The 26,724-nt window shown below is 35.5% G+C and overlaps 4 protein-coding genes across 7 annotated transcripts; 1 reads left to right on the top strand and 3 right to left on the bottom strand.

Annotated features, from left to right (window-relative positions):
* Window positions 1–973: 973 nt before the first annotated feature.
* Window positions 974–3,476, bottom strand: LOC108337057 (uncharacterized). 2 transcript variants are annotated; one of them, XM_017573494.2, is made up of 2 exons: window positions 3,340–3,476; window positions 974–3,069 (listed from the first exon to the last, which is right to left on the bottom strand). In XM_017573494.2, exon 2 carries the CDS (start codon window positions 3,045–3,047, stop codon window positions 1,236–1,238), a length of 1,812 nt encoding a protein of 603 aa, XP_017428983.1. In that variant the 5' UTR covers window positions 3,048–3,069; window positions 3,340–3,476; the 3' UTR covers window positions 974–1,235. The 2 variants fall into 2 exon arrangements, with proteins under 2 accessions (XP_017428983.1, XP_052735834.1); XM_052879874.1 differs by having other exon boundaries at window positions 974–3,139; window positions 3,340–3,459.
* A 2,654-nt stretch (window positions 3,477–6,130) lies between these two features.
* Window positions 6,131–11,856, bottom strand: LOC108338509 (probable methyltransferase PMT11). Its single transcript, XM_017575427.2, has 9 exons — window positions 11,068–11,856; window positions 10,019–10,168; window positions 9,649–9,919; window positions 9,018–9,128; window positions 8,708–8,867; window positions 7,896–8,153; window positions 7,692–7,814; window positions 7,257–7,334; window positions 6,131–6,770 (listed from the first exon to the last, which is right to left on the bottom strand). Exons 1-9 carry the CDS (start codon window positions 11,707–11,709, stop codon window positions 6,566–6,568), a joined length of 1,998 nt encoding a protein of 665 aa, XP_017430916.1. The 5' UTR covers window positions 11,710–11,856; the 3' UTR covers window positions 6,131–6,565.
* Window positions 11,857–14,079: 2,223 nt separating this feature from the next.
* Window positions 14,080–22,347, bottom strand: LOC108337460 (pentatricopeptide repeat-containing protein At2g34400). 3 transcript variants are annotated; one of them, XM_052879871.1, is made up of 3 exons: window positions 21,326–22,347; window positions 19,875–20,656; window positions 14,080–14,572 (listed from the first exon to the last, which is right to left on the bottom strand). In XM_052879871.1, the coding sequence occupies exons 1-3, from the start codon at window positions 22,207–22,209 to the stop codon at window positions 14,415–14,417; spliced, it is 1,824 nt and encodes a 607-aa protein (XP_052735831.1). In that variant the 5' UTR covers window positions 22,210–22,347; the 3' UTR covers window positions 14,080–14,414. The 3 variants fall into 3 exon arrangements, with proteins under 3 accessions (XP_052735831.1, XP_052735832.1, XP_017429480.1); XM_052879872.1 differs by lacking the exon at window positions 14,080–14,572 and adding an exon at window positions 19,084–19,507 and having other exon boundaries at window positions 21,326–22,345; XM_017573991.2 differs by lacking the exon at window positions 14,080–14,572 and having other exon boundaries at window positions 19,084–20,656; window positions 21,326–22,346.
* Window positions 22,348–23,503: 1,156 nt separating this feature from the next.
* Window positions 23,504–25,712, top strand: LOC108337602 (pentatricopeptide repeat-containing protein At1g53600, mitochondrial). Its single transcript, XM_017574159.2, has one exon. The coding sequence runs from the start codon at window positions 23,575–23,577 to the stop codon at window positions 25,708–25,710; it is 2,136 nt and encodes a 711-aa protein (XP_017429648.2). The 5' UTR covers window positions 23,504–23,574; the 3' UTR covers window positions 25,711–25,712.
* Window positions 25,713–26,724: the final 1,012 nt, after the last annotated feature.

Below are 26,724 nucleotides of genomic sequence, written 5' to 3'. Positions count from 1 at the left end.
TGTAAAGGAAAATTGTGAAGAGTGGGAAAGTATTAGATATGATTATATTCCAAAAGTAAGTTAACACGCGTTCAAAACTTGTGTGGCTTTTGTTGATGAGATTGACCATGAGTGTTCCACTTTTGGTGATTATCTAAATATTCTATCCACAAGGAACAATAATGTTTGTAAGGAATGAGGAAGTGGGAGAATAATAATAATAATATTAGTTGAAAAACCATTCGTCCCACAACAAAACATTTGATGAACTTTGCTTGGACTTTCTTTTACTTGGGAGCATCAGATTCTGGTAGCTTGTCAAACACAAAGTGGAGGTTCCATCTCAACCTCTGCCTGTTGTTGATTAATCATTGGTAAGTTTTCCTTTTTTTCTGGTCCAATTACAACTCACACCATTGGAATCTGCTACCATACTGTTCAGTAGAATGGAAGGTTGTGGGCCAGAAATGTAATGGGGACTTTTGAAGCCCAGATCATGGCCCAAAGAGAAAAGGTCAAATTTTGATAGATTATCCAAACAGGCCCATCCAATTCAAAATCCAGCACTAATCAATCAACACCTTTACCATTCATGGACCAAGTTAACAGCTAAGCAATTTGATCACTTGGCTACATCAGAATTTAAGAGGAAAAAAATGTATACAATACTTATCAAGTTATGATTGTCCATATCCTCCCCTCACCATAGGAAGTGATTCTTTTTTAGCTCAGACCCACAAAATCTTTCTCCGTTTTTAGATCAAAGTCCCTTACCTCTATAATTCACAAAGAAAGCTGAAGCAACCCTTCCTCCTTCTTTAGATTAAGCCAGGATCATAATAACAATAATAATGATAATAAATAAATAAAGATCGTTCCAAGTGAAGAAAAGCAAAATAATAATAATAAAATAAACAGATAGAACATTGTTCCAAATTCAATGGGATGGCAGTAAACAACAACTAAACTAAGCAGTGGCAGTATAGAGGAGCAATACACAGAAACACCAGTATAAATAAATAGAAGTAGTTTCTGAAGAAGTCCAAAACTGATATTGTATACTGTAAGACGTATACTTCATCCTTTTCAGCAACTAGATAAGCATAAAGAAAACTCACTAAAAATTTCTGTCTATTCTATTCCCTCAACTTGAACAACATGATGGAAATTGAATAATGTTGAACCATCTAAAGACCAGTCAACATCACTCCTACACAAGTACACAACATATGGCCTTCAGGTAAAAGGCAAATGTCTTAACCTTGTGCACCAATTTCACCATCCAAGATTGCATGCCTAGTTAAAACAATCTCTTTTACAAGATTTCTGTAAGTGAAAGGTCTAACAACCGCTCGCAAAAATAGCTCTGGAGGAATTCTGCTTCTCTTAATCCTTTTTCTCCATCTTCCAATCCCAATATACTTCCACTCTTCTGGACTCACCTTTGCTCGCTTGCCTCTCAAGGCAGTTTCATCTCCATCTACTGAGGGTGCTGTCTCTTCCTCTACTTTGTGCATTACTGGTTGCTTCTTATTCAGCTTTCTATTGGTTTCAAGAGCCTTCCTTGCCAGATTTTCCATTGCATCTCCGCTACTTAATGCTTTTTCAAACTCCTCATTCCAATTAAAGTCAGTCTCATCCTCTTCCATGGCCTCATATTTGCCGTCTTCACCTTCTTCCATGTCCATCACTAGATCTTGGTTTTTATAGGGATCAACATCATCATCATCATTCAGCTCCTCTTCCTCCTCCTCCTCCTCCTCCTCCTCCTCCTCATCAGCATCGTCACCACTACCTTCCTCCTCAATCCAATCTAGAATCTCAGTATCATCAGGATCATCAACAGCATCATCTTCTTCATCAGGAGCATCACAACCCAGCTCCATCTCTTCCAACTTAGCCTTCCACTCCTTTGTATATGGATGTAACAATTCCACTGGATGGTTTTTCAACAGAAACTCCAAACATTTTGACTTTTTCTCATCACTCAATTTATCATACGCATTTACCACATCATCGACAAATGCCTTTTGATTCACCTTCACAATCTTACACAATCCGGCATAGTAAGTACACAACTCAACACTACCATCATCGTTTTCCAACTCAAAAAGAAAATCCTGTTCTGTTTCAGGGTTAAGTTGTTGAATTAATGGCTTGAAAAAGCCATCCTGTGGCTCAAACCTACACTGGAACACAGGCTTCTTCACATATACAATATCAGGTCTCATCCATGCAGCACATTGCCCTATCGCCGACCTAGCCTTGTTCCCAAGTCTACCCATCAAATTCCACTTATCTAATCTCTGTTTACCAGCCTCAAGTACTACTTCACAAACTAGCGTCCATTGCTCCCACGGAAGCTCTGAAAGTCTCCACCTTGGGTGCCTTACAAATACCCAAAAATACCTTAATTTACTTTGATCCAGATGCTTCACTTTTTCCCCATAATCTTCAGCCATTTCAGCTTGTTCAATCTTCTCCCACTCCTCATGGTCCTTCACTTCACTGATCAGCGTCACACACTCATCCGTGATCCCTCCCCGAACCGGATCGCCCACAACAACTCCACGCCAAGAGTAGGGTCCATATTGGCCATACTTATACCAATCATAAGGATGACGCAAATTCGGGTCATCCTTCTCCATGAACCGGACCATTCGATCATACCCGAGACCAATCTGTTGGAGCTCATCCTCAGTGAAGTTATCAGGATAATTCCCACCACCATGAGGGTTTTTCAGTCTGTAGAACAGAGACTCCGCATACTTCTTGGTTCTTGCACTATTAATGCGCCTCCACCGACTCCGTAACTCTGCAGCGCCTTCAATTCGACCACCAGAGGAGCCATCACCACCAGACTTCTTGCTACGACCAGCGTAACACCTCAGGTCCCTTCTTACTGGTTTAGGGGTTTGGGAGAATGAGAGAACTGCAAAGTGTCTTTGTGATTGGAATTTTAGGTTTGGGGTTTTGTGAAAACGCCTAAGAGGAGAAAGTTGAAGGTAAGTTGAAGATGGGCTGAGTGTTGTGGGCAAGAATTCACTTCTAAAATGCCTGAGATCCATCTCAAACCACCACCTCCACCAACTAAACAAATAAACAATTGCAAAACAAATTACTTTTCCAAACTAGAATCATCAACAACAACACCAATTCACTGTTTCAAAGTTCAAAAACGTCAATCATTACTCAACCAACACAAGTTTCAATTTTTTTGCAAAATTAACCAACAATCTTAAAAGAATGGAAGAATGCAATCACAAAAAACAATAGGGGCGTATCCCTCGAAAAACAAATTCTAAAAGCAAAATGAAAAGAGAGTGCAGAAAAAATGAAGTAAAATAAAAGAGAGTGTACCATAATATATAAGATTGTTACTCGCTTCGTTGCCTAAGAAGAAGAAGAAGAAGGAGCAGTGAGTGTTGCTGCTATAAACTGTGAATAGATAGATATTTTGAAACTCGGGGGCAAGTGAAGAAGAGATTTTATCAATAAAAATATATAACTATTTGAAAAATATTTGTATTCAGCATATTATCTTGCATATATTTATAATAACCTTGAGATGTAAAGTTCAAATACATTGTTAATTGAAATATTAAAATTAATTGATTATTTCTATATTCTTAAGAAAAATAACTACATAAAGTAAAATTAATTTTGTATAGATGAATTGACAAATTATAGTCCTTTCTATTTGGGTTTAATTGCTTGCATTGTCCCTAGTTTGGCTGCAACGTGTCAAAGTAGTCAATCCTTTTAAAAAAATTTCAATTACGTACAAACTTGGTTTAAAAGTGTCAATTTCGTCCAAACGTATGTAAAATTTGCTTCAATCAAGTCCCTTCCGTTAAATTCACCAAAACGGACGTTAATTTTTTAGTTCTCTCTCCTCTGCTCCTCTGCTTCTCTGTTCTGCTCCTCTGCTTCTCTGCTCTGCTCCTCTAGACATTATAAAATAATATAATGATAATATAAAATATAAAATAATACATTAAGCAATTATTAGAAAATTTGAAGATGAATATTATTTTGTTGAAGATGTACTGACACGTTGATATGTTATTTTGTTAACAAATTGCGGCAGTAAAATAGATTTGATTAAATTGTTTTGATTCTTTATACATAATTACTTTAATATTTTTTTAAACTTCATCAAATACAATTCAATTTAAAATGAATATTACTTTTATTTTAAAATAAAATATTAAATTCGTGATAAAAATTATATTTCGCACAGTATTTACAAACTATATTTATCATAAAAAAAAATAAATACATGACAGTAAAATATTGCCACTTATATTATTATCTATGAATAAAAAACTAAATTAGTTAACTCATGGCTACAGTTATATCTTTCACGCAAAATATAAAAACTTTAAATTATACATATTTACAAAAACATAGGTATTGATATCATCTTTCTCATTTATGAAAAAATCACACAAGATACAAAAATAATAATTACTCTCCAACCACAACATTTAAAAACTCTAAAACTAAACATACTCTAATGCATATATGATTTAATAAATTTAACATAATTAGAAGTTTGTATTTTAAAAATCTAAAAAACTATCCATATAATTCATCTTGACTTCCTCTAATCATACAATCAGATGAATAAAATCATTCTACTTTTCCTATTTTGAATATTAAAAAATTATTCATATACTTATTAAATTTATTTCAATTAATATAAAGTTATTCACTTTAATAATTTTATATGTAATCATGTGTTTAAATAGTAAATAAAATATTTTTAATTAAATGCATTTTTTTCAAATATCGTTAAAATTAATTTATACACTTAATAATTTTACTTATATATCTTTATTCAAACAGTATAAAATACTACTTTCAATCACACATATTTTCTATAAACCAACGTGTCAGTACATCTTCAACAAAATAATATTCATCTTCAAATTTTCTAATAATTGCTTAATGTATTATTTTATATTTTATATTATTATTATATTATTTTATAATATCCAGAGGAGCAGAGCAAAGAAGCAGAGGAGCAGAGGAGAGAGAACTAAAAAATTAACGTCCGTTTTGGTGAATTTAACGGAAGGGACTTGATTGAAGCAAATTTTACATACGTTTGGACGAAATTGAGACTTTTAAACCAAGTTTGTACGTAATTGAAATTTTTTTAAAAGATGGACTACTTTGACACGTTGCAGCCAAACTAGAGACAATGCAAGCAATTAAACCTTCTATTTGCTTAGAAAGTTGCATATAATTTAGTGTTTCTGTTTTCATTTTCAGCTCCATTTATATTATGTCCTTGAATATAATTTAAGTCTAGCTTACTCTTCTCTTTTTTTTTAATGCAGAAAAGGGTTAAAAAAATAAACTAAAATCCGAGAAAGAAATGAAATGAAGAGAAAATGATTAAGAAGTGCTGAATCATTTAGTAAAATAAAGTCAAGTCGCAGTCAGAAATTTATAACTTGTGTCATTTCTTAATTTATTTTTTAGATTTCATTATCTCATAATCACTTTTAATATCTTTTTACAATTTTTCCTCTAATATGAAAATCATAAAAAGCTTACATCTTAATTAATCTTTTATTTAATTATTTAGTAAAACTGTAGATATTTAAAAAAATAATACATACTTAAAATATCTCAAAATTCTGATACTAAACAAATTACGATAATAAACTTGTGATATTTTTCTTTACCTTTAGTCAAAATAGGCAAAAATGTGTTATTTAGAAAATATTTAAAAATTTTTGCAATATTTTGTTGATGATGTGTTCACTTTTACCGTAAATCATTCCTCCCGTCCCGCTAATCCCCTGTTTCTCAAATCCACGACTCTTACCCGCAAATCATTCTTCTCCTTTCGCTCACCACAATAAATCACTTGCAATCTTGCAAACGAACACAAAATAAAGGATCAAGTTTGGACCACTTAAACAATTTTGACTTCCTATTTAAAGAAATAATATTTTTCTGTAATTATTATTATTATTATTATCAGAAGAGTAACTTTAGTTAGATTACAAAATGAACAATAGCTTCTATAAATTTACTTTCAAAATAACTCTATCTCTATTATTATTATTATTTTATTGACATGTTTTCGATATATAAAACACTTAGAAGTTAGAGTTTAGCCAACGCAAGTAGATTTTTCTCTGTTTGGAAGTAGTGCTAACATTAACAAGATCAATCATGTACTATGAAACAAATTACCATTGGTTACAGCAAACTGAATAACTAGTCATGGCTTGTGACTATCCATGCTTGTTTTCATAGAAAGTTTACACTCAACGGATCTAGGAGTGGAATGGTGAGAAACAGAAAAAAGCCATTTAAGTTAAAATTTGTCTGGTGTTCGTCCTAAAACTGTGATATACAAATAAATTGAATTATATAAACAAGTTACATGGCGTGCACACTATACGAATCTAGCTGCTCTGGCGATTGGGGGTCAAGAACCAACTGACAAAAACAAGTGACATTTGCTCGTGCCTCATCCTCCTATTCGTAGAAAATCAGTGTGACTATATTCTCTTAATTTCCCCATTGCAGTTGCAGAGATGTAAAAGAGTGAGAGTTTGCATTAACCGCGAAGGCGCTTATCACAAACCAAGACCCTATAACTTGCATGAGGACCCTCAGATGTGTCGCGCAATGTCACATGCCAGCCCATGGCATTACCAATCTCAATAAGCTCATCCATGATGGCAAGAGTATCACGGATGTATGCCCGTCCACCAGGTCTTAGTATGCGATCCATCTCAAGCATAATTGATGACACATTGCATCTGATAAAAGACAAATGAAACAATAGTAAAGAATCCCCGAAATGCACTCAGACGTAACAACTTAACAGCGTAAACTTGTACAAGTTTATTTCATGCAATACGCATTGATGAAGTCGTAATACATTATCTACAGGAAGAATAAAAATACAAATATAACTTATTTCTAGATGGACAAATGTTTAGATGCAGGTTACTAAGGAAAAAGCAGCAGATTTACTATGGCAATAAAGGATGAGTTACACATCCGATATTCAAACCATTTTACTTTGCTCGAGAGAAATAGTATCTTGAGTAGTGAAGGGTACTTACTAATCCTACAAACGGCAGATTAAAACAAAAAACAGAAAAAGAGGTAAAAGTCCGTGAGCCATCCTGAGTCTACCTGACATACTTTTAGTACTCTAACTTTTTTTTTTCATGTTATCAACACAATCGCAAAAGTAACCCAGAAAATGATAGACAGTTGAGAAGTAGAGAAAAAGGTACCTTTTCTTCTCAACAGAAAGCAGGTTCGCAGCATGCAGTAAATCATAAGTTCTCGGATATGTGTCAAACGGCTCGCACCTAAATTACAAAAAGATAAATAGAGAAATATTACAACTTTCTGCCAGGTTCACAAAATATTGGTACAATATTTTTAGAATGTATTAGGATATCGGGTTTGAGGATAAGGCCAACAGCTGGCCTGAACAACACGGCAGGGGAGAAGGTATATTAGGTATCTTTTCATTTGGAACCTTTAGAGGTTGGGTAGTAAGAGTGTCAGTCCTCTCCCTGAGGAGTATTAACTCTGAGATTACAGTGGTCATCTAATATGATAGTTGTGTTTTTCCAATCAATAATATTGTTTTTGGTTTCTATTGAATTTGATTCCTAATAGTATGCGTTTAAGAAAATGACTAATAATTTTAAGAAAAATACCAGTCATGCATAGCTCCAATCAGCCCACGGTCATATATAACAGGTAAGGTGTTTGAACCACTAACAGGAACAACATTCATAACCCAGCTGTCAAGATTCTGATCAACCAATGCTGCTGCAAATCTGCGAAGTACACAAATATACTAATAGAAAATCCTAAATTTATAATATAACAAGAAAAGAAATTTTGGATAAAGACAATACCCTCCAAAACCAGCTTTCATGTCCATAACATTTCTTAATTTCATCTTCTTCCAATGTAAGACACGTACATAACTTCCTATAATCTCACCCCAGTATTTTGATTCAGCCTTAAAAAGCTCATTTCTGGATATGAAAGCATCAAATTTTATGCTTTGAAGCCTATCAGGTGGAGTATGCAATCGTGCAGGCCATCTGGCAACATTTGCTCCATATCCATTCTCAGGCAGTCGGGAGATGCAAGCATTTAGGTTAGCATACCTAAATTAATGAAGCAAATAATGAAATTTTCAATATTGGGCTTTTGACAAAACACTGATGCTTGATAAAGTCATCACAAAGCAGACCCAAATTGTTCATTTTTAAGAACTATACAACTTGTCATTAGGTTTCTTCCTAACTGTTGGCATTGGGTTAAAAGGGTGTTTATATAGACTGCAAAAGATTGCAAATACCACAAACAAACAAACAAGTATAGTAAATTTAGATAACATATTCCGCATCGATGAATACCCATACATAATAGTTTCTGTTTCCTTTTCTTTTTTTTTTCTGCTTTATCCACAAATATTATTGGCTCTACTAGGTAATTCACGTAAATTTAAAAATATAATATGAAGGATTCAGTGAATTGTTGGTCATGGAAATAACTAAACTTTTTATTTTATTTCCATACAACCCAAAAAAAAATAGTAGTTCTTAGTTGGGAAGCTCTATCACAGAAGATGATAGTAAATTTGGCATCGATCACATAATTGGAAAAGACAAAAAAATGTCATAATAATCTGTGGATTAGGAAGGCAAGAACACAATACCAAACATTGTCGGGGTCATCACTTTGGTCACACAGTAGAGGTTGAGTCCCTGCCTCACGATTTAGATAGCAGCTATTGTCAGAAGGTTTCTGCCATATTGCAACATACCCATCTTTTTTCAAAAACTTCCAGCATAGACGAGTAGTAAGATTAAGCATCTCTGAGATAGCAAATAATTTGGTGGGTACATCATGTCAGAAAATGAACATACTAATACCGAGGTACAAAACTAAGCAATATATAAATACAAGAACCAGCTGAAAAGTTTCAAGAAATTCAACTTATAAATAGTTATCAAATTGAATGGTACCTTTCCATTGTTCTTCTAACACCTCCTCGTGTTTATAAACAGGTTGGGCAGCCCAGACAAAGTACCCTCCTGCCCTTAGCATCCTATTAACTTCAAGCAGTAAAATACCATCTTCACCAAAGTAAAAATATAGATGTTAGAGAAGAAATTCAAAGTGAGCAACAGACATAGAGATTGGAGTAGCACATTGAAAAAGCTCTCATTTTATATTCACCAACAGTATTTTTTATAAGATTTAAAGCAATCAGAAAAGAGTCCTGCCCTCCCCCCCTTTTCATTCAATCCCTTTTCAACTAACAAGGAAACACTATATCAGGTAAAAATTAATATCAAATAACACATGGTAACTAGTTATTAATTTTCTTAGTAAGAAAAATCTATCGGGGAAGAAATCAGGACCCAACAAAAGAGATGGTAATAGAAGATTCAGGATCTTTGATTTGATTGTTTATTTAAGGACGAAAAATATGAAGATTTACTAGTAAAAACACAACATATAAATACAGTCATTCATGTCATAAGAAATAGAAACTCAAAAGACAACTGAGAAAATGAAAAGAAGTGGGAAGCTTTAAGAACCACTGACTAAATACATGACTCCCACTAATCAATTAGCCGTTAGAGATCATACCATCCCGAGTCCAATTAATTCTACAGCGTGAACAATGTATCATGTCAAAAGCTTGACTTGGATATAACAATCGTCTAGTTGCAAATGCAGCAACCATTGCTGGCACACCACGCTCAAGAGCAAACTGGATCTGATTCTCATGAACATCCTTGGGAGCAACAGACATGGTTATGACATTTCGTGACAGTAAGTATGCACCAAAACTAGCAACACCGCAGCCAACATCAAGGGCAACTCTTATATTCTGCCCAAACTTAATATCAGGAACCGTCTACAAAACCATGACATATAAACATCAGAATCATAAAAAAAGACGCACCTACACTGTCCATAAAAGCAAAACCAAGGCATACAATATTTATTTAATAACCTCGGAAATATGATCCAAGTATTGATCCGCTCCATGTATAAATTGTGTACCACCCCCAGGAAACCTAAACTTATCCTTGACTTTGGAAATCCAGTTTTGACCCCCTTTATCTTCAACAAGACGAGTGTGAGGAACATTGCTGTACCAAACCTACAAGAAGAAACACATAACATTACATTAAGAAACCATTGTAAAAACACCCCACCCAAAAAGAAGGACAAGTAAATTCTAAAATTTAGACACAAATATGTTTACACCAGTGCATCACTGGGAGCAACTTCTCTTTTACAAAATAATAATCCGTTTCTTTTTTTCAAAAAAGTGTAAAAACAAGATGATATTATATAAATTCAATAAGAAACATCTCTGTACAAACAACCAAAATTTAAACATCATATTAATGAACAAGATGGCATTATAAAGTAGCCAAGTGATATTAAATGTAAGTATAACTTCATGTATAAATTAAGAATTTAATTACAAGCACTGACGTGTAGAAAGCTTTTACATTGTCATCCACTTAGAAAACACTGGTCATTTTTATAATAGTTATTATGTTCATAGATTGACGTGGAAAACCTTTTACATTGACAGAGATGCATGGAAACTAAAATGTATCCATAATGTAATTTTTTTTACTACTTATTAGAATCGCTTTAGCAATGGTAATTTATAATTGATTGACAGTTTACAGAGGTTTAGAATGCCAGTGCATAACAACTAAACAATCAAATTAAACTGAAAAAAGTAAACCATTAGTATTAGTAGTAGTTAATATAAAGGGATCCAAGGAAAGACTTACTAAAAAATTTCCCAAATGACGAAAATCAATGGTTTTACGTAAATTTTCACCTATTTAGTTTCCTGTTGAAAGATTAATTTTGAATACAGAATTGATTATAGGTTCAAGCAACTTTAGATAGTTTTTACATTACATAAAGAATTTTATACTATTGAGTTCTACAAGTCACTTCAAAATCAATTTTAATCAAAAACAATTTTGCCAGTAATAAATTAATAATCCAAAAGCATGGGAAGGAAGCTGTTACCTCGTCGCGGCTTCTGGGCCAAGGAATCGGGGGACGGTACCCTTTAGGCGGCGGAATCAAGCAATTGAATCGTTTCCCCTCTTCGGGACAGTGCCTCTCGAATCTTTCTCCTCTCTCCGTGGACTGGAGTTTCCGAATCGCATCCTCGTTGTCCAAACACGGTATAAGCTCGCTCATGCTGCGCGGGCACATTCCAAACTTGCTCACAGACACTCTGGGAGCTGAGTCGGAATCCTCGGCGACGAGGCTCACATTCCCCGCCTCATCCGGCGCGCCGTCCTCGAAGTCACCAACCTCGAACTCGTCGGACATGGTGCCATTCTCGTTGAGGATCCCGAAGCGCTTGAACACGTCCTGAGGCTCAGAAGCGGGGGGAGGAACGGGGAGAGGTACGGGGGGCTTTGGAGGCGTGTGGGCGTCGATTATGGCGGAGACATTGAAGAATTGGTTGAAGTTGGGGGATACGGTGACCTCGGAGGTGGCGGCAGCAGTGGTGGCGGAGAAGAAAATGAGCTGTGGAGAGGAACCGTCGGAGAAGTGCTTGCCAACGAAGAAGAATGTGAGGGCGACGAAGATGAAGAAGAAGACGATCTTGAGGGTGGTTCTGGGGTAATCCGCAATGGTGGCGGTGTAGGGTTTCATGATGGTTCGATTCGCCAATCGAAACGAATCGTTTCAGTGAGAGTTAATTGGATGCAGTGTGCATGTGACGCTGCTAATAACTGCGCCACTGAAATGGAGGAACTGAAGCAAAGCACCGACCCAGAGGTAAAATGGCAATGTCCATTTCTCTGTTTCACCACTAAGCTTTAATTAAATAAAAAAATAATACTAGGAAAAATTGTTCTTAATAAAAAATCATACAAATTATATATGAAAAAAAATATATTGCTAGAAATATTATAAAATTGTTTGAAATCAAATGGAAATATGTTGTATAAAAATATTATTCCTGCATCTTCTTAATTCACAATTAAGAAGTTTTGAATTATTTTTCTTTCATTTTCGTGTATTAAAATTTTCTTTCTTGTAAAATATATTTATATTCATTTTACGAGTTTTCAGTTTTTCAATTTCCTTGTACTTTTCATTTAAAAAAAATAAGAAATTAAACTGTGTGGTGGTATTGTATTGGTAACAGTGGCACATATATGAATAATAAAAAGGAGTACCGTCATAATTTGTGTCGCGTATGAATTCCGACACCTTTGCTTTCGTGTGAAGATTATTAATTTGTTCATATTATTCTATTTTTATCTTTGAAAATAATTCATCTTCAATTTTACCTATATATTTAATAAGTATAAAAAAATTATTCTATTTTCATTCTCATAGCATATCGAATATAAAATTTGGTCTGTCATGAAGGCAATGAATAGTTTCTCATGTTTATATAATTTTCAGAAAAAAAAATCAGGAAATTAGAGTTTTTAGAATTTTCTTAGTTAAATTTTTCTTTTAAAATTGATTTTATAAGATGGGGAATCTAATTCTTTCAAGTTAATTTTTTTACCTTGAAAAACATTTTATCATTTCATAAAATCATTTGACATAGTAAATGATTAAATTATTTTAAAAGAAAATCACGTTACGTTGAATTAAATGAAATTTATATAAATATTTTCAGAAATATTTATTACAAATTAAATAGATTTTATTCATTCTTAAAAATATGATTCTTGTAACCTATGGTATTTTTATTAAATTATTTAATATGGCAAATAACTATTTTTTCTAATTAAATATGATGTTATTATTTAATTTACAAAAAAAACTTATATATATATATATATATTCTAATCATTCTTAAGTATACGATTTCCAATAATATATTATTGTCAGTAATCATGATCTTGGGAATGATAATCACTCTTTAAAATATTTTTTATTATTATTAAAAACCATCACATTCAGTGTTATAAAGGTTTTTTTTTTCACCTTAGAGCTATTGGATTACGGTCTTCTTATGCTCATTGAGACCATGACAAAAAATTGAAGCTTATTATTAAATGTGCAATAATTAGAATATGCAGTTAGTTTTTTAAATTACTCAAAGCCCAATAAGATTTTTCTTAAAAGATATGAATTATATGTAAAAAAAACTATACAAAGTTTAAAATTGAAAATAGAAATGAATTAATATGTTGAAAGCTGAATTAATGAATATATATTTACACAAGTCTGTCATATAACATAATTAATATATATTATATTACATTCATAAGTGTCATTATTCTAAAAAAAGAAATTAAGGTAAAATAACATTAAAAAGTTGAAAAAAAAGCATATATTTTAAGCATTTGGGAGAAAATTTGTAGAGTATTTCACTTGTGATAAGTTTTAGTTATTACATTGTTATGCAGTAAGAGTGAGTTAGGCCAAAGAAAAGCACCCATGGCAAAGTCCCTTTTGTAAGCTAAATCACCATTTGTTGGTAAGCCATATTCCTTGAGAAGGCTATCAAGCTTCCACTCAGGCATATCCTGGTAATCTTTCTGAGTGTATCTTGGATAGTGCAGAGGCATCTGAAAGAATCCAACACTGCTCTTTTCTGGACTTTCCATGTATAACTCTTTCTTTTCTCAGTGTTAACAACAACTCTTTTGTATATTCAATGTATTCAGGAACATTATATATATAAATATTTGGAGAGATAATAAGATGATTTGAGGTTGTTTTGGCATGAAGGGTGTCACATGAATGGGTTGGTGCACCTTCTCTCATGCATCATGTTAATGCCTTCAGTGCTTCATCACATGTTTGCCCGTGCGCATCAAACTGTTTCAGATACTAAGTGATAGAAGTTATATATGTATCATTCTAAGCAAATAATTATATATATATAACACTTCACTCACTCTTACAATACCAATACCTAATTCAAATATATATATATATAAATTAAATATTTAGTTTCTAAACTTGGAAGCAAACTTATAATTAATTTTGTTTAAAATTTTGATATATTTTTTTAACTTTAAAAATAAATGGATATAATCTTGCTTAACACTGTTTTTTTTCTTCTTTTTCCTTAATAAAATTTTCTTTTTAGTTTTAATTAGTTTGCAAATTTCTATAATTAAGTTATATTTTAGTTTTTATACAAAAAATTGAGTTTTTTGAAAAAAATCATTTGAAAGGTGGTTTTTAGTAGTGTTTTAATGTAAATAATAATCTTTGTTCCTTTTAAAAAAATAAAAGTACAGTTTTGTCTATATAGCCTTTTTATTGTTTCCTTTACTCATTAACCCCCTCTTTAATTTTTGAAAATTGCAGAATAGTCCTTGGTCAATAGAATTGACTTGGTCAAAATCAGCTTATGACCCTTGTTCTTGAATCAAAATCAGCTAATTGGTGATGCTTTTGTATGTGATTAAGCTTGATAGTGCCTTTCTCCACATTTTTTCATGGATGAAATGAAGATCAATGCCCAGGTGCTTACTACACTCACGATGGGAAGGATTAGTCGCAATTTGAATGGTGGCTTTGTTGTCACAATAGATTACTGCATGAAGAATAGAAATACGAAAGTCTGTCAAAAGATTTCTTAACCAAACTATTTTAGCAGAAATAGCAGTTAAGGCATGTTACCTACTTCTACAGAAGATTTACTGACTGACTTTAGTCTCTTGACTTTCCAGAAAACTAAAAAATTGCCTAGGAAAATGTAGAATCCAGTGGTTGATCCACGGATATCCGTACATGAGCCCCAATCAATATCAACATAAACATGAATATTACAATCAGATGTAGATTTAAACAAAATATCCTATCCAGCTTTGTGTTTGAGATATCTTAGCAAAATATTAACAACCTCCATATGTTCAGAATATGGGTTAGAAATAAATTGGCTTAATTTATGGACAGTATAAGAAATATCAGGACCAGAAATAGTCAGATATAACAATCTACCAATGAGACGTATATAAATAGGAACAACATATGGTTTACAAGCAAGCATACCATAATCTTCAAGCAAGGATAAAATATAATGACGTTGACACATAAAAATATCAGTTTTAGATTTGGAAAGTTCAATGCCAAGAAATAATTTTAAATCACCATGATCTTTTAATTTGAACATGTTTTTCAGTTGATGATTAACAGAATGAATACAATCCATGTTTGGGCCAATATTGATGGTATCATCAACATAAACAAGAAGAGCAACAAAATTATTGCCATTGCCTTTGGTAAAAAGAGAGTAGTCATGTTTAGATTGACAAAAACCAAAAGAAACAATAGTATCATGAAATTTATGAAACCAGCTGTGAGGCTTGTTTTAAACCATATATTGATTTATGAAGACGACAAACCAAAGGAGTATTAGATGTGGGGGTAAAATTAGGAGTATAACCGGGAGGAATATTCATGAAAATCTCTTCATTATGATTGTCATTTAGAAAAGCATTATTAATGTCAAGTTGAGTTAAATGCCAATTATGAGATACAACAATAGATAAAAGAATACATCGAGTGGTAATTTTGGCAACATGAGAAAAGTTTCATTAAAATCAATATCATATTGTTGTGTAAACCCACGAGCAACCAACCTAGCTTTGTGTTTAGCTATAGTGCCATCATCAGAGTGAAGTTTGAGTTTAAACAACCATTTGCTGCTTATAAATTTCTTACCAATAGGAAGATGGGTGATAGACCAGGTGTTATTCAAATCCATAGCAGCAAGTTCATCTTTAATGGCTTTCTACCAATGAGGAAATCAAATTGCTTGCTTATAACTTTGAGGCTGATAACTTTCAGAGGTTCGACAGATGTAGTGTGTGTAAGGAGTGGACATCTTGGAATAGTTAACATAATTTTGAATAAGGTAGGGAGTATTGAAATCATGAATGACATTGTAACAGTGATAATATGAAAGGTAGGTAGGAGGAGCAGAAAATCTAGTTGACCTGCGAATAGGACAGTAGAGTCAGAAGAGAAGGCTGGTATAAGACTGGGAGAGGTAAGGTTATTGTCACTGGAAGGGTCAGAGGTAGGAACAGAAATGTTGTGATCCAGAGAAAAAGTATGATCATTAAGATCATGGGGATTTAAAATAGGAGTAACAAGATTAAAAATATCAGGAGCAATAGAAACAGTATTTTCTTGAAAAGGAAAAACATGCTCATGAAATTTTACATCCCTGGAAATAAAAGGTTTTCTAATTTTGACATCCAGTTGTTTAAAGATAACCTTTGTAACCATGGAATACCCTATAAAGATAGCAACGATGGCTCTAGGATTAAACTAATGTCTAGAAGACAAAAGAGTTGAAGCATAACAGAGAGAACGGAAAACTTTAAAGTCAGAATAGAAAGGGAGTTTATCAAAACGGATTTCATAAGGTGACTTATTTCCTAAAACAGGGCTAGGAGTTCTATTCAAGAGAAACACAGCAGTACGTATGCAATCACCCCAAATATTTATAGGAACATTAGACTGAAAAGGCAAAGATCAAGCAATGTTCAGAGTATGTAAATGTTTACATTCAACCACATTGTTTTGCTCGGGTCTTTCAACACATGAAAATTGATGGATAACACCCTTATTAGTAAAAAAATCATGGAGAGACAACTCTAGCATTATCAGAACGAAAAGTTTTAATGGTAACATGATAGGATCTAAGGTAAGAGGATAGAAGGAAGAGGAAATGAGAGAGCAGTTAAGAAAGACGGGAAAATGAGAGAGCGGTTAGGAAAAGCGGGATGTGAGATCTTATATAAATAGAGTTCTATTCATTGTTAGAAGGTAGCTAGCCATATACTTTTGTGTAAACAGGTCTTGGACCTTGTTGAGGGGGATTAGGCTCTCGTTATTGTATTTTGTTATACGTTACAGTAAATACATATAATCACAGTGAAATTCATACAATTCCTTTGTTCTTTATTGTTTGATTGCCTTTGGGTGAGTGGGTGTTATGAGAAAGTTAGGCTTCTACATCGGAAACCTAACAAATTGGTCCGACCTGCCAGATCTATATCGGAGGAGCAAACGGAGCAGGTGTGAAAAAGAAGAATGGAGGGACGATTGATAGCGATTGAGTCGACGGTGGAGGAATCGAAGGCGGAGGTGCGAGTGATGACTCTCGCATTCCAACGAGCTTCAGGACGTCGCACCAGGAACCAGCCTAGGAGATCCGAAGGAAGTGGTGATTCTATCAATGCGGGACGCGAACGACGACCATCGGAAAACTCGGAGGAGGAATCAGAAGAAGACAGAGGAGAAGTTCGACACAATTGGAGGAAGCACGTTGAACTACCTACATTTGACGGTGCGGATCCCACTGGCTGGATCGCACAGGCAGAGGAATTTTTCGAGCTTCAAGGAGTAGCGGAGAAGGAGAAAGTGCGGCTCGCGTACCTAAGCATGGAGGGAGCGCGGGCTACTGGTTCAGAGCTTGGAAGGAGAAAGTCAAGAATCGTTCATGGGATGGTTTGAAGGAAGCACTAGTGATAAGGTTTGGAACCATTGTTGAGCGTTTGGCGGCATTGAAACAGACAGGGACGGTGGACGAGTATGTACAATACTTCAAGATATTGGCGGGTCGAACGAGGAGGGCGCCGGACGAGCAGCTGTTAGGATATTTTCTTGCAGGATTGCAAGAAGACATTCGGAATCAAGTCCGACCACATAACCCATAGGAATTAATGGTGGCGATGCGGATCGCAAGGGATGTTGAGGAGTTCCAAGGAGGCGCAAAGGTGGGGAACGAGAGCAGGATTGAAGACCAGTCGTCTTGGGGACGAACGAGCAGAGAGGTGACACTGTCCGAGGCCAATCGTTATAACCCAGGCCGATCGAGTGTTGTCGAGCGGTCCGAGGCAATGCGCTATAGCCTAGGCCGATCGGGAGCCGCCAAGAGTGTGGGGTTAGTACTAAACACCCGGAAACTACCTTACTCAGAATTCCTGAAACGAAGTTAGGAGAGAAGGTGTTTCAGGGACCGTTTGGTCCAGGCAACTATTGCCTAGAAAGGAGTCTACGTATGGTTAGGTTGGCGGAGGATGAAGAGGAGGAGACTGAAGGAGTTGAGACAAAATTAGACTTGAAGCAGACGGAGTTGTCCACAATTGAAGATCTTGCAGCAACTCTGCCAAGGGTTGTTAACGCGAGCCGAACGGTGTAAGGCAAGGGGGAGGAGCCGAACGGTATAAAGATAGGGGAAAGAGAGCCGAACGGTATAAAAATAGGGGGAAGAGAGCCGAACGGTATAAAGATAGTGGGAAGAGAGCCGAACGGTATAAAGACAGTGGGAAGAGAGCCGAACGGTATAAAGACAGTGGGAAGAGAGCCGAACGATATAAAGATAGGGGAAAAAGGCCGAATGGTATAAAGATAGTGGGAAGAGAACCGAACGGTAGAAGAAGTTATCTTACAGGGAAGAATAAGAAGCTCCTCGCCTTCAAGGAAATAATGCAGACACGAAAATGGTCCCATAAGTTCTGTCTCTCATTTTGACCACCACCCAAGCCTCCAGACAGGAAATTGCAGGGAGTAGCCAGAGGGTTCCCTTCCTATGATAAGACCATATCACAATGCAATGGGCTCAAACTTCATTATTCCAACCTTGAGGACAAGGTTGTTTTGCAGCAAGGTGTAATGATAGAATCTAAGGTAAGAGGATAAAAAGAAGAGGAAATGAGAGAGCAGTTAAGAAAGACGAGAAAATGAGAGAGCGGTTAGGAAAGGCGGGATGAGAGATCTTATATAAATAGAGTTCCATTCATTGTTAAAAGATAGCTAGCCATATACTTTTGTGTAAACAAGTCTTGGACCTTGTTGAGGGGGATTAGGCTCCCGTTATTGTATTTCGCTATATGTTATAGTAAATACATACAATTCCTTTGTTCTTTATTGTTTGATTGCCTTTGGGTGAGTGGGTATTGTGAGAAAGTTAGGCTTCTACATCGGAAACCTAACATAACATGAAAATGATTTTCAACATATTTAAAATTTTTTGGAATAAGTTAATGCAATCAAATTTGTCTTTAAGGAAATACACCCATATACATCAGCTTTTGTCATCATATATTATGCCTAACTAAACCTCCATTGTGCAATATCAAATATAAATAGGGAGTACCAAAATTTTCAAATACTCTTGTATGTTCTTGCTGATATAATATATAGAAGATTTACTGTTGCTTCCCTAAAAGAAAGATCAGTTGTTGGATCCCACTGACCCCAAATGCTTGCCTGATCGATGCAGAGTCTTGTTCTTCAGAAGAAAAATCTGTTTTCTTATTTCCTCAAATAAAAAAAGTGAAAAATTTCTCAAGAGTGTCAAAACTTGGAGCAGAGATGCCGATGGATACTACAAAAGGCAACAGCAGTGCAGCACATGTTTTCATGAGAATCTCCTTTTCATTTCTGTACGGCATTCAAGCTGATACAAATGCCCAAATGTCATCCTCTTTAAATGATCTATGTGGAGTTTCGTCTACAAAAGAATACAACACAGCAGAACAACAAATAAGGTTCACTGTAAATTAACTGAACTGCCTTGTCTGATCTCTTATCTGATGAGCCCAATCCAATAATCATGAATATCTAAAATTGAGCTGACTACCACTTGACCCAATTTTCCTAGCTCTGGTAACTTCCAGTAAAACAAAACTTAGCTCTGCACGACTCAAAAAGCTATTCAACAACTTTTGGGAGATACCCTTCCCTTTTGAGTTCTTCATAGAGCAAATAAATTATGTTACTTATATCTATAGAGTCAAGGCATAAACCATCACCTGCATGAAATTCATACAACTGATTCTCAATTTCAATCCAGCTACAACCAGGAGTTTTAGTAATACCTTTCTGTCTCATCAACAATCTCATCCTTGCAGAATCTTCCCACATGTTCAGATTTGCATAAATTTTTGATGAGATAATATAGTTCCCAGAATTTGAAGGATCCACCTCCAGAATCATCCGCATAACCCGTTCCCCTATATCTACATTTTTATTCCTTCGACAGGCACCAAGCAAAGCACCTAGTGTAACTTTGTCTGGCTTTTCAGGCATTTCCTCAATTAGATCCCATGCCTCGTATAAACGACCCGCACGTGCCAAAAGATCAACCATACAAGAATAGTGCTCAATTTTTGGTACCAATCTGAACAATGTGCTCATCATATCAAACAATCTATGGCCCTCAGCTACCAGGCCAGCATGCACACAAGCAGAAAGCAACCCCACAAATGTTATGTCATCAGGGCGGGCACCTCCACCCTCATCTGACATGCGCTGAAATAGTGATAGTGCCTCCTTGGCTTTTCCATGAGAAGCAAGTGCGGAGATCATTGCATTCCAAGAAACTTCATTCTTTTGGGGCATTTCTTTGAAAACTCTTTGCGCACTTTCCAAACTCCCACACTTAGCATACATATCAATCAACGCAGTAGCAACAAAAATATCATGTTGAAATCCTCTTTGTGATGCATATTCATCAATCTGTTTCCCCAAATCGAGAGCGCCAATGGTTGCACATGCAGAAAGTACTGCAGTCAGGGTAATTTTATTTGCCTTAACACTGTCGTCCTTCATGGCATGGAATAAAGAGATCGCTTCATCCGCCATTCCATTCTGAGCATATCTGTCATGTTTGTGAAAATCACAGGACGAGTTAAAATGAATTTTTAGGAAAACACAAGGCAGAATCATAACTGCAAAAGTGATCGGAACATGAACCTAGAAAGTATGGACAGAATTTATCTAATTATTGTGTTATTCACATCAATTATGTTATTAAACATTAAAAATAGAAGTAAAAAACATGTAAAATGAAACCAGAAGCATTCAAATTGTCCGTGTCTCCACAAAGTATTTGAGATTATACAGGTATTATTTTGAAGGGTTTGTGCTTGTTTGACAAGAACAAAGCATCCTCGACTAAACCCATTACTAACCTAACACTACCATACGTCCATACACATAATGATGCTCATACAAGCCAAAAGATAGAACCACATAACTTAGGGTCTATTTGAAAATGATTATCTATAAACATTCATAAGAAGAGAAAATAAAAAAACAAAATTTAAATAGTTTCTCTAAAAGTCAAAATTAACTTAAATAAAAGCTAATTTGTAAAAAGTTTCTCACATTAACTTCTCCAAAAAAATACTTTTCTCTTATACCTAAATCAATTTTACCTTGTAAAGAAATTTATTTCGTTTTCCTTATTATTTTCTTCTTTTGTAGGTACACATATCCAAACAGACCCTTAATCTCTAGAAAGAATCTGAACAACAAACTAACCCACCCTGATATAACAGCATTCCACGTGATAACATCTCTGGTGGCCATGCTATCAAAGATCCTTCTCGCAGACCCCAAATCCCCACACTTAGCATACATACTAATCAAAGCAGAACCTAAAAACGAGTTAAGAGCCATGCTACGTTCCACAACAAACCCCTCCACCCACCTCCCCAACTCCAAATCCCCCAGCTCCCCACAAGCCCCAAGCACACTCACCAGACTCATCTCATCCGGCTCAAACCCGTCCCGCCTCCCCATCTCCCCAAACACCTCCACAGCCTCCCTGGCACAGCCCGCCTTGGCATACCCAGCAATCATGGAGTTCCAGGACACCAAGTCCCTCTGGGGAATTTCATCAAACACCTTCCGCGAACATGCGGGGCGGCCACACCGCGCGTAGGCGGTTATGAGGGAGTGAGCGGAGTGGGGGTCTGAGTGAAGGCCGAGCTTGAAGAGGAGGGAATGGGCAACACGGGCGTGGGAAATTTCAGCGAGGTTGGCGCAGGAGAGGAAGAAGAAGGGGAAGGTGAAGTTGTTGGGGGTGACGGATAGGGACTTCATGCGGTAGAAGAGGGTGAGAGCGAGAGGGTAGTCGTGCCAGGTTGTGGTGAGAGCGCGGATCATGATGTTGAAGGCGTATTCGTCGGGGTGGGGAGCCATGTGGGAGAAGATAAGAGAAGCGTAGGTGAAGTTTTTCACTTGTATGGCTTTGGAGAGAAGGTGGTTGTGGTGGTTGTGAATGGAGTTCACCACCATTTGGGTATGAACCTGTTGGACCGTCTTCGTCGACCGACATTGCTTCGCCAGCAACACCAGAGATCCCGCTGTCTTGTAACACTTCCCAACGTTGCCGCCAACTCCTGCATTTTCAAACGCTGCAAGCATCCTCGGTTACCTCAGCTTCAAGCTTTCTCTGTTATGTTTGTTTTCATATTTATGGAATGGAGAAGAAAAGTATGGGGATGTGAAATGAACTAGTCATTATAATGTTGTCCATGTGTGTACTTGAGTTGGGGCTTCTATTTTATTGGCTGGTCCTTCAAACGGTCCTTCAAACGGATGTGCGCGAGTGTTTTTTTTTTTTTTCTTTTAGTTTTTAGTATTTTAACTTATTGTATTTTAAATTAATATATAAATATTATTTAATTTTTTTAAAATTATTAAATAATTATTTATAAATTAATTTAGTTTAATAAAATAATAATTATTAATTATAATTAAAATATTTTAAAAAAATTTATTAAAACCGATGTGTTACGTTTCAATTTTTTTTTCTAATTTATTATATTTTAAATTAATATATAAATATTATTTAATTTTTTTAAAATTATTATTTAATTATTTATAAATTAATTTTATTTTATTTAATAAAATAATTATTATTAATTTAATTTATATATTATTATTTAAATAATAATTAAAATATTTTTAAAAAATTTATTAAAACGAACGTGACACGTTTGTTAACGAATGTATCACATAATTTTTTTTTTATTTTTTAATTTGTTATATTTTAAATTAATATATAAATATTATTTAATTTTTTTAAAATTATCACTTAATATTTATAAATTAATTTTATTTTATTTAATAAAATAATTATTATTAATTTAATTTATGTATTATTTTTTAAATAATAATTAAAATATTTTAAAAAAATTTATTAAAACAGATATACTATTAAAGATTTTTTTTTAAATAAAAATAATAAACTAAAATTTAAAATATCTAAACGTATATGTTGAAGGTAAAATAGATGTTAGACGTCCATTTTAAAAAAAAGTAAAATATGTAAAATATGTATAGGATAGTGCAGGGAGTAACTATCTTCAAAGACTTTTATAGAAACTTTTAGAAGATGTGAACTTTGAGTTTAAGTAAAAAGATTAAAACACTGCAAGTACTATCTCTTAATTTTAAATTTTGTTAATTAAAAAAAATCAAACTTATTATTCTTTTGGATCTTCTTGTCGGAGTTAGTTCCGTTCAGCAACAATTATTTTTCTTATAAAAACTTACTCCGGTTAGTTTTTATTTTAAGACACATTTTAGATTTTTTTTTAAAAGTATACCTGTTTTTTTTATTTCTATTAAATATTATGATTTATTCATATTTTGTATACATATAATGTTCTTAAAATTTAATTGAATTAGTTAATTTGTGTATTAACTGCAGGGAGTATAGTATGTTTAACGTTCATGTTTCATCTTTCTCTTAATTATCTATCTTCCCCGGATTTGCCCTAGAATATGAAGCAGAACTTCAGAAGTTTACATCAACGAATTACTAAGTTGCAGCAATTTCAATTCAAGCATAATCCGAAACCTAGTGACTCTGTAAGTAGAGGTGTTAGAGACAGCAAACTTTTGATTCAGTGCAACAAACAGATCGCAGAGAATGGAAGAAATGGCAACGTTAATGAGGCAGAATTGGTATTCCACAGGATGCCCGTGAAGAACACTGCTTCTTGGACTGCCATGCTCACTGTCTACGCCCAAAATGGCCAAATAGAAAACGCCCGCAAAGTGTTCGATCAAACGCCTCAACGAACTACGGTCTCATATAACGCAATGATCTCGGCTTACATTCGCAATGGTTGCAACGTGACCAAAGCTTATGAGCTGTTTTCAGTGTTGTCTGAACGCAACTTGGTCTCATATGCTGCCATGATCACGGGTTTTGTGAAGGCAGGGAAGTTCCACATGGCTGAGGAACTGTACCTTCAGGCTCCTCATGAGTTCCGGGACCCTGCTTGTTCAAATGCGTTGATAAATGGATATTTGAAGGCAGGTGAAGTGAATGAGGCGTTGCAGGTTTTTGAGAACATGGTTGAGAGGGATGTTGTTTCTTGGAGTGCCATGGTTGATGGTTTGTGCAGGGATGGGAGGGTTGCAGCTTCCAGGGAGCTGTTTGACAGGATGCCTGAAAGGAACGTGGTTTCTTGGAGTGCAATGATAGATGGGTACATGGGGAAAAGTTTCTTTCAAGAGGGTTTTTCCTTGTTTACTGATATGAGGAGGGAAGGTCTGGTTGATGTTAATTCCACCACAGTGACTATCATGTTTAAAGCGTGCGGGAATTATTGTAGAATGCCAGAGGGCATGCAGATACATGGGTTGGTTTCACGCTTGGGATTTGAATTGGAAAGTGTTTTGAGTAACTCCATGATTACTATGTATTGCATGTTTGGTTGCACAGACATGGCAGACAAAGTATTTTGTATATTGAGCGACAAAGATTTAGTTACTTGGAATTCTTTAATTTCTGGATACGTTCATAACAATGAAGTGGAAGCTGCGTATAGGGTTTTCGAGAGTATGCCAGAGAAAAACTTGATCTCTTGGACGGCCATGATCACAGGATTTACTAAAAGTGGAAGAATTGGAAATGCCATACAACTTTTTAATATGTTGCTAGTGAAGGATGATTTTGTTTGGACGACTATTATATCTGGGTTTGTAAATAATAAGGAGTATGAGGAAGCTTTGCATTGGTATACTCGGATGATTTGGGAATGCAAGCCAAATCCTTTAACTATTAGTAGTGTCCTCGCAGCTTCAGCTGCTTTAGTGGCACTATATGAAGGGCTACAGATTCATACTTGTATTCTGAAAATGAACCTAGAGTATCATTTGTCTGTACAAAACTCTCTTATATCATTTTACTCCAAGTGTGGGAATGTGATTGATGCCCACAGGATTTTCTTAGATGTCATTGAACCAAATGTCATCTCTTATAACTCAATCATCAATGGGTTTGGACAAAATGGTTTTGGCAAAGAGGCTCTCAGTATGTATAGAAAAATGCAGAGTGAAGGTCATGAAGCCAACCATGTTACTTTCCTTGCTGTCCTTTCAGCCTGTACTCATGCAGGATTAGTTGAAGAGGGATGGGACTTATTTAACTCCATGAAATCACGTTATGGAATTGAGCCAGAAGCTGATCATTATGCTTGCATTGTAGATCTCCTTGGCCGTGCAGGTTTGCTTGATGAAGCTGTTGATCTAATCCGTTCAATGCCATTTAAGCCCCATTCTGGTGTTTGGGGGGCTATTCTTGGTGCAAGCAATACTTACCTCCGTCTCGACCTTGCTCAGCTTGCAGCTGAACACATTACTGAGCTGGAGCCTAAAAATGCAACTCCTTATGTGGTATTATCTAACATGTATTGTGCTTCTGGGGAAAAGATTGACAGTGACTTAGTAAGAAAGACGAAAAACTTTAAAGGAATAAAAAAAAATCCAGGTTGTAGTTGGATTACAATGAAAGATAAGGTTCATCTATTTCTTGCAGGGGATCAATCACATGATAATATTGAAGAAATGAAAGCCACAATACTGACCATGGATAGGGAAATGCGGTGGTTGTGTCATTGTCGGTGCTGATTGACAGTCTTCTTTTCTTTCTTTTACGAACATTACTTCTCTGTTGGTGCAGCGTCATCACTGTGTAACCGAGCTGGCTTCATTTTCAACCCAAGATTCTTGGATGCACCTGTTGTAATGACGTCTAAGAAAAAGATCATTAGCGCACTCGACACACTACTTAATGTGTGCGTTTCAGCATTCTTGATCATCACTGCCTCAAACCTAAACTATCCGCCCAATCTGTGTGGATTCCCAAATTGTTGGCTGAGTTTCATGTGACCAACACAGGAGGCCATTCAGGGGTCTATAGAACTTACAGGAAGGTGGCCCAATCTTTGTATTGGATGGGAATGAAGAAGTCCGTTACTGAATTTGTTGCTGGATGCTTGGTGTGCCAATAGCACAAGTACTTGGCAGCTTCTCCTCAAGGGTTGTTACAACCCTTACCTATACCTCACGCGATTTGGGAAGAGGTGAGTATGGATTTTATTGTGAAGTTGCCAAAATCACAAGGTTATGATGCAATATTGGTGGTGGTTGATCGCTTGAGTAAGTATGCTCATTTTTTTGTCACTCAAACACCCTTATTCAGCGCGGACAGTGGCAGAGGTGTTCGTTAAAGGGATAGTGAGGTTGCATGGGATTCCAGTTTCGATTGTCAGTGATAGGGACCCCTTATTCCTCAGCTTGTTTTGGAAGGAGCTGTTTAAGATGCAGGGCACCCAACTCATGATGAGTATAGCTTATCACCCTGAAACAGATGGTCAAACAAAAGTTTTAAATCGGATTGTGGAGGGTTATTTACGTTGTTTCTGCTCTGAACAACCAAGAAGCTGGAATGCAATGCTGCCCTGGGCCGAGTACTGGTATAACACCAGTTACCAAGGAGCAACCAGATGCACCCCTTTTGAAACCGTTTATGGCAGGGCTCCCCCATCTTTGAGTAGATTTGTACCAAGAGAAACACCCGTGGAGGCGGTGGCTCAGGAGCTAAGAACAAGGGATGAAGCACTTAAGCAATTAAAGTTTCAT

This window comes from Vigna angularis, chromosome 7 (genome assembly GCF_016808095.1).
Source record: "Vigna angularis cultivar LongXiaoDou No.4 chromosome 7, ASM1680809v1, whole genome shotgun sequence".
NCBI classification, from domain to species: Eukaryota; Viridiplantae; Streptophyta; class Magnoliopsida; order Fabales; family Fabaceae; genus Vigna; species Vigna angularis.
The sequence above is the reverse complement of the archived record's forward strand: the minus strand, read 5'-3'. Positions and strand labels throughout refer to the sequence as shown.

What these genes read in the sequence shown, in the direction of transcription:
- LOC108337057 (XM_017573494.2), bottom strand. Translation starts at nt 3,047, where the DNA reads ATGGATCTCAGGCATTTTAGAAGTGAATTCTTGCCCACAACACTCAGC.
- LOC108338509 (XM_017575427.2), bottom strand. Translation starts at nt 11,709, where the DNA reads ATGAAACCCTACACCGCCACCATTGCGGATTACCCCAGAACCACCCTC. An exon ending in AATTAATTGGACTCGGGATG is followed by an intron (nt 9,129 to 9,648) that starts GTATGATCTCTA and finishes ACTTTGGTGAAG; the next exon opens with ATGGTATTTTACTGCTTGAA. An exon ending in GTTAGAAGAACAATGGAAAG is followed by an intron (nt 8,868 to 9,017) that starts GTACCATTCAAT and finishes TTGCTATCTCAG; the next exon opens with AGATGCTTAATCTTACTACT.
- LOC108337460 (XM_017573991.2), bottom strand. Translation starts at nt 22,209, where the DNA reads ATGCTTGCAGCGTTTGAAAATGCAGGAGTTGGCGGCAACGTTGGGAAG. An exon ending in TGGAATGCTGTTATATCAGG is followed by an intron (nt 20,657 to 21,325) that starts GTGGGTTAGTTT and finishes CAAACATGACAG; the next exon opens with ATATGCTCAGAATGGAATGG.
- LOC108337602 (XM_017574159.2), top strand. Translation starts at nt 23,575, where the DNA reads ATGAAGCAGAACTTCAGAAGTTTACATCAACGAATTACTAAGTTGCAG.